The following is a 14,411-nucleotide window of genomic DNA, read 5'->3' as shown; positions in this document are numbered from 1 at the left end:
GACTGGTATAATACAGAATGGCCGCTTACATTGGCTCTGAAAAAGACAGTGTATGACAACTGCATCCTCCCGGTACTCGCCTACGAGGCAGAAACTTCCAGGCTAACTAAAACGGTCTAACTTAAATTAAGAACGACTTAGCAGGCAATAGAAGGCTAGAAGATGGGTGTAACATTAAGGGACAGGAAGACAGTGGAGTGGATATACTTTAATGTCAGCTTTGGCACTACTAAGGCAAACTTAACACTAACTATGACAGCTAATGTGAGGCACAACTAAATATAAGAACTATATTTCGTGAATGGGGCTCTGAGGACATTTTAGCCAGCTACAGGTCCCATCTGAACTTTCAAAATATTCTTCTGTGTCTATCCTAACCGCTTGGTGGATTGAAGTGACAATATATACACGTATGAAGACATGTCCACAAAATGTGGCAAAAGGAATCATGCAGAAACCAGGACAGCGTCACTGCCATGGACGCATACTTCGTGCAGCAGAATGGCGAGGTGGGCTAGCTGGTATATATGCATAACTAAACCTTCAAAAAGCACCTCACTGAAACACTGCTCATGTTGTCCTGTTCGCTTGTCCTGCTAGGACTACATTTTTAGTTGAAGTATACGTTGTACAGTGGGAAGCATCAAAGTAGTGCAAGACATTTTTACAGCATAATCACATTCACACATAGTGTAAGTTGCACCAGTCAGCAGCCTGCAACATGTAAGTTATTTGCAAACGACAGGCCACACACCAGAATCATACTCTGCCTTAAACCTGAGAAATCCCAAATGCTGTGTTACACTCATCACCAACGTGTGTTCCACACTAAATTTATTAAGCCTAACATTCCATAAGGAACAGAAATTTAACAGCCATTTTTGAATATTTTTACTAGGTTCTGAAAGGTTAATTTACGTTTGCGATGCTGCAGTAAGAGTACGAAGAACAACCAGCGCTGCTCATACTACTGTACCAGTCACAACATGCGTGTAGTTCTGACGCTACAAATAAATTCGGGTTGCATACACGTTGTTCATTAAAACATTTCACGACCAAACTGAACGTTCGAAAAGATTGAACACTCAATCGAAACGCGAAAAAAGCATCCAGATGGTATTTTAATCTAATGCTGTACTCTCGGATTTCACTCGATTTATTATTTTATGTTAAGGCTACACGCACGGCAATCATTCAATTTATGGGGCACGTTTTTAACTGAAAACTATTATGACGAAAAAAAACGGCATCGGCAGAAACGAAACAAAAACCAATATCACGCTAAAAGTACACAATGGTCGTGTAACCTATACACGCTTATATTCGCGCTCTCCAGCTTCCCTTATTACATTTCATATCAAAACATTCGCCTAGCAAAACAGCACAGAACACAAACACTTCACCAAACACAGGGCTAGAAATTGTGCGAGAATTGATTCTGTTTACAAACGCAGCAGCCAGGTACAAAGGTCTACCGACAAATCTCCGCAACGCTCAAAGCGAGTCCCTCAAATCGTTTGGGCTAACCGCTTACGCGTACCGAACTGCTTACTCGTTCGAGAGCAACTGTGCTACGTTAAATGCATATGACAAGAAAACAAGGCTCACGAGTACTCACTTACCTCCACTACTTGGCAGTATTTCTTCGTCCGGTACATAAATCCATGGTAGTCAAATCACCGAAACAACGAAAGTTGAAGGCGTGCACACCCGTGCTGTCACCGGCCTGTAGCACGCGTATTGATACGTAGTGCAGTTATTGCACTGTCGGACGATCGGACTCGCCGCGTAGCGAATTCCTGTCTCGTGTTCGTCCGAGGGAAAAACTAGTTCCTGAAAGACACCCACCTAGATAAAAACGCGTTGCGAAATATATGACGAAGTTATTGGTAAATACATATATTAGTTTCCAATTATATACAAGAAAAGCTTGAGCGTGGTATCTCTTAACGAAAAAAACATCCCCCTCGTGAGGGGCACGATCAAATGCAGAGCATTTCCGCGGGGGGCGCGCCTGCAAGTCGTATGGATTACGTATTAGTTGTTGTTGTAATTGTTGTCTTCCAGCGTAGACATTGTCGATGAAGTCGATGGTGAAACGTTAAACGTGCCGTGAACCCCCTGCCGCGGCTATGACGCAACGTGGAGTGGCTATGACGCAACGTGGCCCGGCTATGACGCAACACAATCTAACACAATCCACTTTAATCCAATCCAATCCAAATCCAAATCAATCCAAGCCAAACCAAGGCAAGCCAAGCCAAGCCAATCCAATCGAATCCAATCCAATGCCAGCGCGAACCAAACGCGGCGAGAGAGGGTATTGCACACATCCCCACCTGTTGTGCGCCCGAACCGAACGCGGCGAGAGAGGGTGTTGCGATCGGAGAGAAGGCGAGGAGGATGCGGGGGAGAGGGCGCACCTGTGGTTAAAATACAAATATAAACAAGGCAAACAATAAATAAAGCTGTTTCAATTCTTACACTCTCTAATAACAATTGTACAAAATCAAAACACTTTTATTTAAAAGCGTAAATGCCGTTGCAAAGTTTTACAACACGCCAGGAATACATTTCAAAAGCTGCAAAATCTTTAACCTTAAACAACCGAAAGTTGTGGGGCTATGATTTGCTCAGAATCATTATACAAGAACATGGCTCTGATATGTTTAATCAGACAATTTGATAATAATAAAGGTCTCAGTGTTTTCTTCAGGTTATTTTATACTCAAAATGACTGCGCCCAAGAAGCTTTCCGATGCCTTTTTTGACAGGTATTAAAGGGACACTGAAGTGAATTTGTCAAGCTCCCATTTTTGCTTGCACTGCGTAGACTGGCTCAAATTAGCACACTTTTCATCGTTTATCCGATTGACAAATCGGTAATTATTTTACAAAGCGCGAAAGAAGATAAACTACCATGCGCGGTTTGCGGCGGCCGCACTAACTAAAGCTGTGACGTTGGGAGGAGCGGGCACCGTGATTGGACGATGCCCAAGTTGAGCAACCAAACAAGTTTCGGTTTCGGTTTTGGTTCTGTAAAACACAACCGGTGGCGTTGTTCGATGGGCATTCTCAATAACTCAGTAATCATCGTACCGCGCTTCTGCCATGTTGTCACCTGTAAAAATGCATAAAGATAAGCCTCCCAGGACGGCTTGGAATCGTAGCATTCACTAGCCGAGGCCTACGCAGTGCATGGACGCCCTCCGCGTACCCGCAGACGCCCAAATGTCATGCGCTTTTCCCCCATATTTGGAGCTTGCCTCACTCATGCCTGTAACGTAAAAAGCGTGTTCGCACCAGGCCAAGGGTCTGTTCATTCTGGCCTGTGCCCACTGCCCGCAAGCAGTCGGTGCTTATGGCAACAGCACGCCAACGAGAACTCGCTAGCGCGCCAGTGCCAGCCTGCGCGCCTTCTGTGAACTAGTTTGCGGAGCCATGAACGTTGCGGCCGAAAAAAAGGTGAACTCAATGTAGAAAACATCGGCAGAAAACGAAAAAGTTAACTTACCAAAAAAAAAAAGCACGTACCCGCGGGGATTCGAACTCGTGACTTGCAAAATACTTGCATACCTAGCGCCCCAGACAACTAGGCCATGAAGGCTTTTTTTTTTTTTTGCCAGGTTTGCACTTTAAAACATAATACATGCAGGGTTCAACACATGAATGACACTAAACTGAAAAAAAAAGAAAAAAAACCGCCACCAACCCGACCAGGGCTGGCGTTGTCATTTAAAAGGGTTTTAACGTTGCCAGTGGCTCGACACTTGAAAGCCATTCCGGCACACATTCATGCAATTTCTGTTCTTCTATATACCTTGAAATATATTCCCCGAAATATACCCGCGACGACCGAGCGTCTACATCGCTGTAGACATAAGCCGAGCGTGCTCGCCAAATACTCTGGAGGCCCAACAACATTATCATGTCCAATGGCATACCTTCATCGTCATCCACTGCCAGGTAACGGATTCCGTGTGGGCTCAGGGGGAGCTCCTTGCGCATAGTCCTCTGAAGAACGTCCCAGAAGAAAACACCTTCCCAACAGTGTAAGAACACGTGATCTACTGTTTCTGGCTTTTTACACAGTGTACAGTGCGTACCCCACGGAACAAACAGGCCCCTTTCTTCCATCCATGTCTTTGTGGTTAATGTGTTGGTGTGAAGTTTAAAAAAGAAAGACTTCACCCCTGACGGTACTAACATTTTCTTCACGCGCTTAAGAACGTTTTGCCCAGGGCCTCCAGCGTATAAGGCTCGGTACATAGTAACAGGAAAGATAACGCTACATACATCATTATACAATTTCCTCCGTGTAACAGTACTCAAATACTCTTTTGAAAAACGCACGCTCAGAAACCTCACCGCGTCGACTACTTCCTTTAAATAGCCATGGAGACCACCACTCATGCGGCCGCTCGTCACAACAAAATTGGGCAGAACTCGCCCGAGCCGCAACTGACAGACAGTCCTCAAAAAAGGATCGCGTACATCGCGAAAAAATAAAAACCTGTTAACAAGCTGTCGCACGAACAAGTGGGTCAGCCCTAGCCCACCTTCCTGAACTCGCCTGAAAAGATTTGTTCGGCTACTTCTCTCCCAACTTGAGGCCCAAACAAACACCGCGAACACGCGATGAAGTTTCTGCACATTCACTCGCGAACAATGTAGAACTTGCATCACGTACCACAATTTGCTGGCAAGAAATACGTTGCATACGTTTGCCCTTGCGAACATGGATAAACCAGAGCCCCTCCAATTGTCAGCCTTCTCGCGCAGCTCTTGAGCTTGCGCACGCCAATATGGCTCACTGTCTCTATAATACTCCAGTGGAGTGCCCAAGTACTTGACGGGATGAGTAACCCAATTGATGTTGGCAAAAAACTCTGGGGTTGTTGGCCAATCGCCGTGCCAGAACCCGACACACTTTCCCCAGTTCACCAGGCTTCCTGTGTCAACGCCGAACCTTTTCACGATTTCGACTACGTGAACGACACTTTCCTTGTTGTGACAAAACACCGCGACATCGTCCGCATAGGCAAGAAGTTTCACTTCACGCGTATGTAAACGGAAACCTCGGATCTGATCGTTCTTTATAATAGTTAAACACAACATTTCAATGTATATGCAAAAAAGCAATGGGCTGAGTGGGCAGCCCTGGCGTACCGAACGTTGCACGTTAATGGGCGCTCCCAGTGACTTGTTTATAATTAACCGCGTCGTACACTTGTGGTACGCCAGGGTCACTCCGTCTCTAATGACGGCTCCCACTTTGATGTGGTCCAAAATAGAGAGCAGAATATTGTGTGAGACGCAATCAAATGCCTTTTGAAGGTCTAGTTGAAGAAGTGCAACGGCATCTCCAGTGGCGTCACAACACTCGAGTACACACCGCGCGGTGTGTATGTTTGTTGTGATTGTGCGTCCTTTGATGCCGCACGTCTGGTGCGGTCCAACAAGGGTTGTGATAACTGTTTGCAGCCTTTGCGCGAGCACCTTCATAAAAACCTTGTAGTCTACGTTGGTCAACGCTATTGGTCGGTATGAAGTGACAGACTTTAATTTTTCAGTTTCCTCTGTTTTAGGTATCAAAACTGTGTGCGATGATGCATACGATGGTGGAAGGGTTTTCATTCGGAATGCCTCATTAAACATTGCCGTTAAAATTGGTGAAACCTCGGCTTTGAAATGCTTATAGAAGGCCGCGCTTAGCCCGTCTGGGCCGGGCGACTTTCCAGGGTTTAAATTATCTATAGCTGCCCTCACTTCTTCAACAGATATGGGTTGTTCCAAACTGTTTTTTGTTTCGTCCTCAAGAATTGGCATACAGCTGAGATACTCCCTTCGAAAGGTTTCTAGATTACAGGGCCGATACGCGAATAACTGTTGGTAATATTCAAAGAAAAACTGGTGGATGTCCTCTTTTTTGCTTGACGTGCGTCCTTCCCATTCGATTTTATCTATCGTGTTTTGTCGAACACGTGCTTTTTCAATTCCAAGCGCCCGTTTGGTGGGCGTTTCCCCCATCGCTAATCGCTCAGCTCTCGCACGAACGAGCGCTCCGCGATAGCGTTCTTCGTCCATTAACTCAAGTTGATGTTTCAGTTTGCCTATGTCATCTTTAAACACACCTGGTGTTTTCCCTTCCTCTATAGTTAATCTTTGTAGAGTGTGACGTAGCATCCCTTCTTTCATTTTTTCCTCGTATCTTATGCAGCTTGATCTTTCGATGGCTTTAACTTTAATTGCTTCTTTGAATAATTCCCATTGTTCTCCGATTTTATTATCCTCATTTTTAAATTCTTCAATTTTTTCCTTAACTGTGTCGGTGAAGATTTCGTCCTTTAAAAGTTTAGCGTTTAATTTCCAGAGGTCCCACGAAAAGGTAGTTTTTTGTTTTCTGGGCCCGACGCTACATTTAACAAGGCAGTGATCTGAAAATGATACTGGATGTACACTATATGATTGGCATTTGGGGATTAATTCAAGCGACACATAAAATCTGTCAAGCCGCGCGTGACTGGTTCCCTGAAAGTGGGTGAAGCGCACGTCTCGACCGTTCTCAAGGCATTTTGCCACATCTACCAGCCCAAACTCGTCGATAAGTTCGGCCAGCAAGTCCGTACTTGCGTCCTTGTAAGGACTGCTGCTTGTCTTGTCTTGCGGGGATAACACACAGTTGAAATCTCCCATCATTATAATTTGCCTCTCGTTAGTGAGGTATTGACGTAGAGTGCGAAAGAAATTCTGCCTATCCTCTCTCACGTTCGGTGCATACAGACAAATCACGCGCCATTCAACGTTGTTCAACGCGAAATCACACACAGCGAAACGACCAAAAACACACGCTCGAACACTTTCAACCTCCAGGCCTGAATGCTTTTTCAGAAAAAGCACACAGCCTGCAGAGTTTCCTACAGCATGACTGACACACGCAAAATACCTGGCCGTGAAGCGCTGCACCATGCTCCCGTTCTCATCCTCCCCTTCAACTTTCGTCTCCTGCAATGCCACCACGTCTAAATCCTGCTCAGTAAGTAGGCGGTGCACCTGACTTTGCTTCTTTTTTGCTGAGAGCCCTCGAACGTTAAGCGTAGCAAAGGTCACCTGAGCTTCAGTAGGCATTTAAACAAAGACGAGGTGTGGAGGCCGGGAGCATGGTGCTTACCGTTCTCGTCACGCCGTCGCTAGGCGTGTCCGTCCGCTGTCGGGCCTCCCGGAGGCTGTAGTTGTCCTGGCGTTGTATCCGGCTGTTTGTGGTCGGCCTGAACTTTCGGCCGTAGTCGCAGGGACGACCGCCGCGCGACTGCCGCCTTTTGCGGCGGCTCTCCGGTGCCACCTTCTTCCACCCCCTCCTTGTGGCCGGCCTCTTCGTGGGACCGCTTGGCGGTCGCGTTGACGCTGCTAGCAGGAGATGCGACGTTCGTTTCCATCTCGTATGGCTCAGTTGCATCCGTTGTGACTTCCACAGAGGGGGCGTCAACACCACCTTCCGCCTGTTGGACAGGCAAAGGTGGGAACGCCTCTGTCGGTTGCCGGCCGTTGCCTGGGTCCTTGAGACCGTCACCGCTGGGTCCACCTGGAGCAGTCGACGCCTCCACCGTCGAATGCTCCCCCACCCCTTTCGCTGCTTCCTCAGCTTCCGCTGTGTCCATAAGCAACTCGATCGAATCCTCTCTCTGTGTGGACCCGGTCACATTCGCGTACGTCTTGATGCATTGCTCGTCTCGGTGTCCGAACCGCCGGCATCGGGAGCAGCGCGGCACCTGGCAGTCCCTCCGTACGTGGCCGGCGGTGTGACAGCGCAGGCACTGCATGGGACGACCGGGGGCCACAACGAGAGCCAGTTCGCCTGCCACACGAATTTGGTGGGGCAAGTCGTCAACCTTCAGTCCGGCCTTCAGTTTGAGGAGCACGGTGCGGGTGGTGGAACCTTTGTCGTGCACACCTTGTACTCGCCAGCGTTCCCGGGTGACTTCGCTAACTTTGCCATATGCCGCAAACGCCGCCCGAATGTCTTCGTCCGCAACACCGTACAACAGCCAGTGAAGTTTCAATTTCACCTCTTGGTCCTGCGGGTCGATGACCAGGCAGCGCCGTCCCTTCACTTGCAGTTCGCCGGTCGCAAGCATCTTTTTCGTCGCTTCGGGGCTGTTAAACGTCACCGCCCAGATGTGGTTTATCTGATATGCCCCCAAGGCAACTACCTCGGAAAGCATACCAGACTTGGCCAGCGTGTCCCTGAAATCTTCTACTCGAAAAGGTCGAGCGCGCACGTCACCATGAAGAAAAACTGTGTTTAAAACGATACGCCCGGTAGGCAGAGATGGCAAAATAATCTGATACTCTTCGTTATCATTCACGTCAATCCTGTTTCCGCGGCTAGGCTGCGCCGCAATTGCCGCCCCTTGGGAGCACATGACCCTACGTCCTTTCACTACGGTGGCCGGAAGTAGAATGAGGCCATGAAGGCAGGCTATGCTGCTCTTGGTAATATAGAGTATATATTGTATAACCAGTTTACACTTTTATTTAGTTTTGGCATTTCAAGTAGCTTAGGTTACTATTTGTTGTATTGCGCTCGTGCAGTAAGCGTCGCTTGAGTTTCCACAATCGCTCACGTCTAGCAATTGCATTTCGTAGACGGAAAAGCGTTCGCAGATGCGTAGTCGTGCTGCTGACCGCTGTGCTTGTTCGCCCAGCGCAAAAAAGTGCTTCCCGCACCCTAGTTTTACGCTGTACGGTAAAAATATGAGTTGATTTTATTTCCTTAGTACCTATATTGACTTCGCTGACTCTTCTCCCGCCTTCAAGAGGCCTTATATTTTCCTACTGGCGTACCAGTCACCGAAGCGTCTCATGTGCGCTTGTGCAGCGCTTGTGTGAAGCGACCTTGACTTGGAGCTAGATACAGTGTACAAACTAACGAAGTAAAGAAAGGCAGATTCTTCCATTCACAAACGTCTCCTGGCTTCGTTTCAACTGAGCGAACGAATTGCGACGACTCGTCGGCGGCCGGCGGACGAAACGCTGGGCCGACTGACTCTGTCTGAAGGCCGGGGAGCCGTGCAGTAACGCAGCCAATTGCCAGCTCATCCCCTCCTGACGTCACACGAAAACGCCGCAGAAAATGGGCGAGCGTAAAGAGAGGAGGACAGCATTTTCGAATTAATTTTTCTACTAAATAAAATCGCGTAAACGCGCCCAGGGTGGTCGAAACATGGCCTGGGGACTCCGGACTACAATTTGCGCAAGTAATCCCGCAATGTTTACATATCACTTCAGTGTCCCTTTAAAGGACGTCACGGTGCTTTACTTTTATTAAACTTGTGTCTGCTGAAGCTCAAATGAAATACTGGCGTTGATGCTGCTGTGCTCTAGATATTTAAAGAAAATTATTAAGATCAGTTTCATTGACCTGGCGTCACGAACGCTGACGTTAACAGCGAAGCTGCTTGGCATTTCCTAATCACTAGGCTATAAATTGATGAAACTTTTTAAGGATAGCAGATCGATTCTTTTTCGTGCTCATTCACTCCCCAACTCTCACTGGCGCCTCTGACGGCCGGTTTCTTCTTGCGGAGAGCGCGCGACTTCACAAGTTTTTAAAACATTCGAAAATCCTCCGCCAAGCGCCCTCGCCTATATGTGCACGCTTGCCAGAACTCTCTTCTCGATGCTCGCCCTCCCATTATGCGACTACTCGCTTCCTCGTTTGGACTCTGGCCACCTGCGCTGGCCGCCCGCTCCGCCTCTGCCCACTACTCTGCCCCTGTGCTTCCCCCACCCCTCGCTACGCTGTTATTTCTCCAAACCTCTGCACCCGCGTGGCAACGCCTCGTCCCATGAAAACCTCCACAAGGAATCACGGGTCATCTCCACTAACGTGAAATCTGAGCAGGAAAAATCATGCAGTGTATAGGTGTATTCAAAGATGGTAATTCTCTCGCTGGCTAGACGGCGCGCGTTGATTGGGCACCGGAGAAGCGCCGGTGGGGGAGCAATCGCACCCTTGCTGCGGCGGCGGCCTCACAGGCCTCAGTGAGGCGGTCATCTCTCTTGTATTTAACCTGATTTATGTAAATAAATGAGGCACACTGGCCTTAAGTTGTGTTATGTCACATGCCACACCATGCTAAGTATGATTTCCCGGAGAAGAAGTGGCGTTTGAGACCTATTTCTAGACGGAATAATCAAATTTTACATATTAATGTATTGATATCCTGATTATTCCTGTGTCCTAAATAAGTTGAAATCACGTTAGTTTATTTTTAACCGGTTTGATCCATTTATACAATTACTTTTTCACCATCGTTTAAATTGATTTACCGTGAGTATAAGACGACGATCCCCTAAAGTGCTTCGCCCATAAAGCAGCTCCCCTCCAACGAACTATTTTCATCCTACTCACGAATCCGCATGAACTCACCTAAGAAAGGGCTCCATGCTACTGCGTTCACAAATATTACAGAAAGTAACGAGGTGGCATTAACATGGATCTTCATTAGTTGAGCGCAGATGGTTTTGTTTTATATTTGCTAAAAATAAATTTCTTTGGTGTTATAAGAAATCGTCTATTGAAGTCAAATTACACATTCGTCGCAGAGAAGCGAAAACAAAAAATATTTTTATTCGTTTATCTTTTTTCTGGTTTTCTACGCCTGACTTATCAGATTCTTCCAATTTTTTTCACATCCAGGCAAACCCAACTGAGTATATCAACTCAACGTGTTCTCACTCAAATCAACATGTTCCCTCTGAATAAAATCTCGGCAGAGTTCAATAAAGCATACCACCTCTTCTAAGCGAGCCGTTAGCGTTCCACCTCCGACTCAGATACTCGATGTCGAGCAACGGCCAGGCGAGCTAGCAGCTATTCCGGTGTCGCCTGTAGTTGAGCGGACTTCTTAGAGCTGGCCGCCCGTACCTAGATTGGGCTTCACAGCCGGCAACGAGAAATGAAACACCCGCTGGTGTTCGCTTACCGACAGTGTCGCAAAAAAATGCGGGAAGAGCTCCCATGCGCGCCTGCCAACTGGCCGCACCGCACGCACGCTTTGCGCCGGGTCTCAGCGGACCTCGGAGCAGCCGAGAACGAAAGCGCACGCCCTGCTCAAATGGTTGAAAATAGAGTAGTTTTCTCCACGCGCTTGAGATACGTCTCGGAAGAAGGCTGATGTCCTCTGAACCGGTCGCAGATGATTTCAGAGAATGGGCGCACCTAAGCTGCTATTCAAAAAGGGGAAAGCTCTGGGCAATGACGAGAGCTCAGATTACACGCTCTCAGAGCAAGTGGCCTGTAGACGCCTGACTTTCTTAAGTGCATTGTTTTTCATGAAGCAGGTTTCGCCCTTTACCATTACATTTCTTTCGTGTGGGGCATTTCCAATTACGCGAAATGTCACAATTCAAGTTCGTGTGCTTGTCTAAAGCACTGCTGGGCTAAAAAATGGTGCAGTTAGCTATTGGCCTGTTTTATCGCAACTAAAAGACTGGTAGAGCTTCGGTGTGGATTTGTCTTCGCAATTGCCCTCGATGCGGTTGTGTCTTTTTGTGTTGTTCCGTTGCTTGTCTGACCAAGCCAGAGACGTTCCTGGCGAGCCACTATTCCTGCAGTGACCGGTTCGGTGAAGCTGAGGCCTGAAGTCGAGCATCTGGCGAGCACTTCTCTCCGAAATCATCCCCCCGTATAATGGTTGAAGACCCTTATCCATCGGGATCTCGGACCCTTGGCGTAGAAGTTATGAATCAGCCCGCCACAGTACTTTGTGGAACACTCCTCGGATGTGAGGTGAAGCCTCCACTACGTGCGCCTTTCGAGCGTGCCTCCCTGTCGGTGACTCACGCTTGCAGCCGACGCATCCAAACAAGCTGCTATATGTGTGGATCGCTGGCATCTAGCTATCAGCGTGATTCAAACTTGGGTGGCGGGCGAAGCATCAAGCAGAGACTTGTCCGAAGGACGTGGAAGCTGTTGCAGAGATCTCTCTCCCCTCTCTCAGACACCGCGTGCACCGCTTCTACCAACCGCTCACGACCTCTGGAAAAGGGTGAGCGTTGTGTGTGTCTGGGCCATTCGTGTCATGTGTACAATCTAGAGGGAACGCTTGTTTGACCGCTAGCGCTTTTGGTATAAATAGGACCCCCACAAGCTCTGTAGTTCTTTCCTGATTGAGCAGTGAATCAATGCTGTCACTCTGGTAGAGTCCTGCACACTAACCTCGCACGTCGGGGCATCGCTCTTGTCTGGCTTCGGCCCATCTCTCGCCATCAAGTAAAGAAATTATGTTTGCCTTTGGCTTCTGGTCTTCTTCGAGGCAGCAACATAGGCTGGCCGCTCACTTCACCACTCTCCCACACGCATGTCGGTGGCGACGGAGTTTAGCTCGGGTACGCCTTCCCGTATGCAGCAAAGTGTTGTCAGCGGTAGGATGACAACGTTGCAACAGCGGCATCAACGCAGGTATTTCATTGTAGCTTGACCAGAGACGAGTTTAATGGCCACCAAACTAAAGTGCCGTCCTTTAATACATACCAAGAACGCGTCACAAAGATATTAGGGCGCAGTCAAATGTATATCAGTTGTTTATGCACTAATTTAGAAAGAGGTATCCATTTGAATTGAATGTCCTATTAAAACGTTTAAGATCCACATACGCTTCCAATTATTACTCCAGAATATTTCCCCAGACACCATTGGAATTTAGATATAAAAATAAAGTGTTAAATTGTATTTTATGCATATTGCAAATTATTTTACGCATTTTATATTTCGAAATAAAAGCTATTTTTTACTTTGATAGTTTGATAGATAGCGCAAAAATCAAAAAAGCGTGTGCAAAAATTCCGCAAGATATAATTTGTTTCCAGATTTTTTCAAGGATGATTTTTCCGACTTGTACATTGTACAACATATGGGGAATTGCAGTTTGAACTATGGGTCAACGCAGCGTGAGCGCGAAAAAAACTGTTGAAACCAACGTTGTACGCATAGGAAGCTCTATCGTCACTCTCGAGCCACCTGACAAGCAGTAGGTGAGCGTTGCAGGCCTGTTTTCTGCCAACCTTTGTCACGGACGCCGAACTGGCGAAAGCCTTGGAACCTTACGGGAAAGTCGTACACATCGACTCGAGCTATTTTCGAGACAAGCTGCATCTCCAAACAAGCTCCCGCTCCCGGAAAAACGGCGGATTTTTTCTCGACTTATATTTTCGCCTATTTAGCACTGTATTAAAGAAACATGACCAACACACGTCATTCGGCACTATTAAATATCTCGGAAACAGCCGAATAGCACTGGCAATGACGACTGCAACCTTGATATGTGTCATTACTGAGTCCCTCGTCCCGTATCTTTCTGTTCTGCTATATATATATATACATATATATATATATATATATATATATATATATATATATATATATATATATATATATATATATATATATATATATATATATAACTGTTTAGGCGCTCTTTCTTCATTCGCCCTTGCGCCATTAGCACCCAAACTTAAACAAACTACTACAGCAGAACGTGTTACACTATAGTACACAACATACTAAAAATTAGTAAACAACACGCACTTGCACCTCGACTTGACTATTGGATCGGGAGAACTCTTTCCATCTCTTGAGTGAGATGTTGCAACTAACTTATATATATGGTAGTGACCATTTCGCAATCATACTGGCATGAATAGGTAAAGGCTGCAACCGCTGATTTTCCCATAACAAGTTTAATGAAGCAAGACACAAATGGAGTAGATTCACAGAGACATCTAAACGTCACCAAACCTTCATAAAACACCTAAACGATAAAGGGGCAAGACAAATCCTCACAGTGCACATTCTGGACGCCGCCGAAAAGTCTATTCCCCACGCCTCTGGTGCCTCCAGCAACCAAACGAAACCATGGTGGAATGAGGGCTGTAGGCCAGCGCAAGATGCCCAGAAGAAGGCATGGGGTATCCTTCTTCACTACCAATGTCCAAAAACCTCCTATCGTTCAAATGGCAAAGGAGTTTAGAAAACGTAGGCGCCGTGATTCAAAATGACGTAGTTGGTGCTCATTCATAACATCATTAGGATAGTGCACCGACACTCGCAAGGTATGGAAGCAAATACAGAAACATACCACATGCTAGAAGACCAGGATAACACACATGCACAGCACTTCCAACACGTGTCCATTTCTGCTCACTACACAAAAAGTTTCATAAAACACTAACTGTCGCCGAAAAAATAAGACATTACGCAATAACAACAATTTAACCACTTTCTTTAACTCGGAGTTTACGCTTCATGAGCTACGGGCTGCTATGGTCACGTCTAAACCCTAAGCTCCAGGTCCTAACAGCATCACGTATATAATAATAAAACACCTCCACGCGAACACTTTTTTAGC

General features: G+C 46.9%; 1 protein-coding gene across 1 annotated transcript; it reads right to left on the bottom strand.

Moving 5' to 3' along the window:
* Window positions 1–7,190: 7,190 nt before the first annotated feature.
* Window positions 7,191–8,423, bottom strand: LOC144166290 (uncharacterized). The gene has a single exon (XM_077695826.1). It carries the CDS (start codon window positions 8,421–8,423, stop codon window positions 7,191–7,193), a length of 1,233 nt encoding a protein of 410 aa, XP_077551952.1.
* Between the last annotated feature and the right edge of the window lie 5,988 nt (window positions 8,424–14,411).

The sequence above is a fragment of the Haemaphysalis longicornis genome, unplaced genomic scaffold, assembly GCF_048455015.1.
Source record: "Haemaphysalis longicornis isolate Haplotype H1 unplaced genomic scaffold, Haemaphysalis longicornis Haplotype H1 scaffold_166, whole genome shotgun sequence".
Classification (NCBI taxonomy): Eukaryota; Metazoa; Arthropoda; class Arachnida; order Ixodida; family Ixodidae; genus Haemaphysalis; species Haemaphysalis longicornis.
The sequence above is the reverse complement of the archived record's forward strand: the minus strand, read 5'-3'. Positions and strand labels throughout refer to the sequence as shown.

What these genes read in the sequence shown, in the direction of transcription:
- LOC144166290 (XM_077695826.1), bottom strand. Translation starts at nt 8,423, where the DNA reads ATGTGCTCCCAAGGGGCGGCAATTGCGGCGCAGCCTAGCCGCGGAAAC.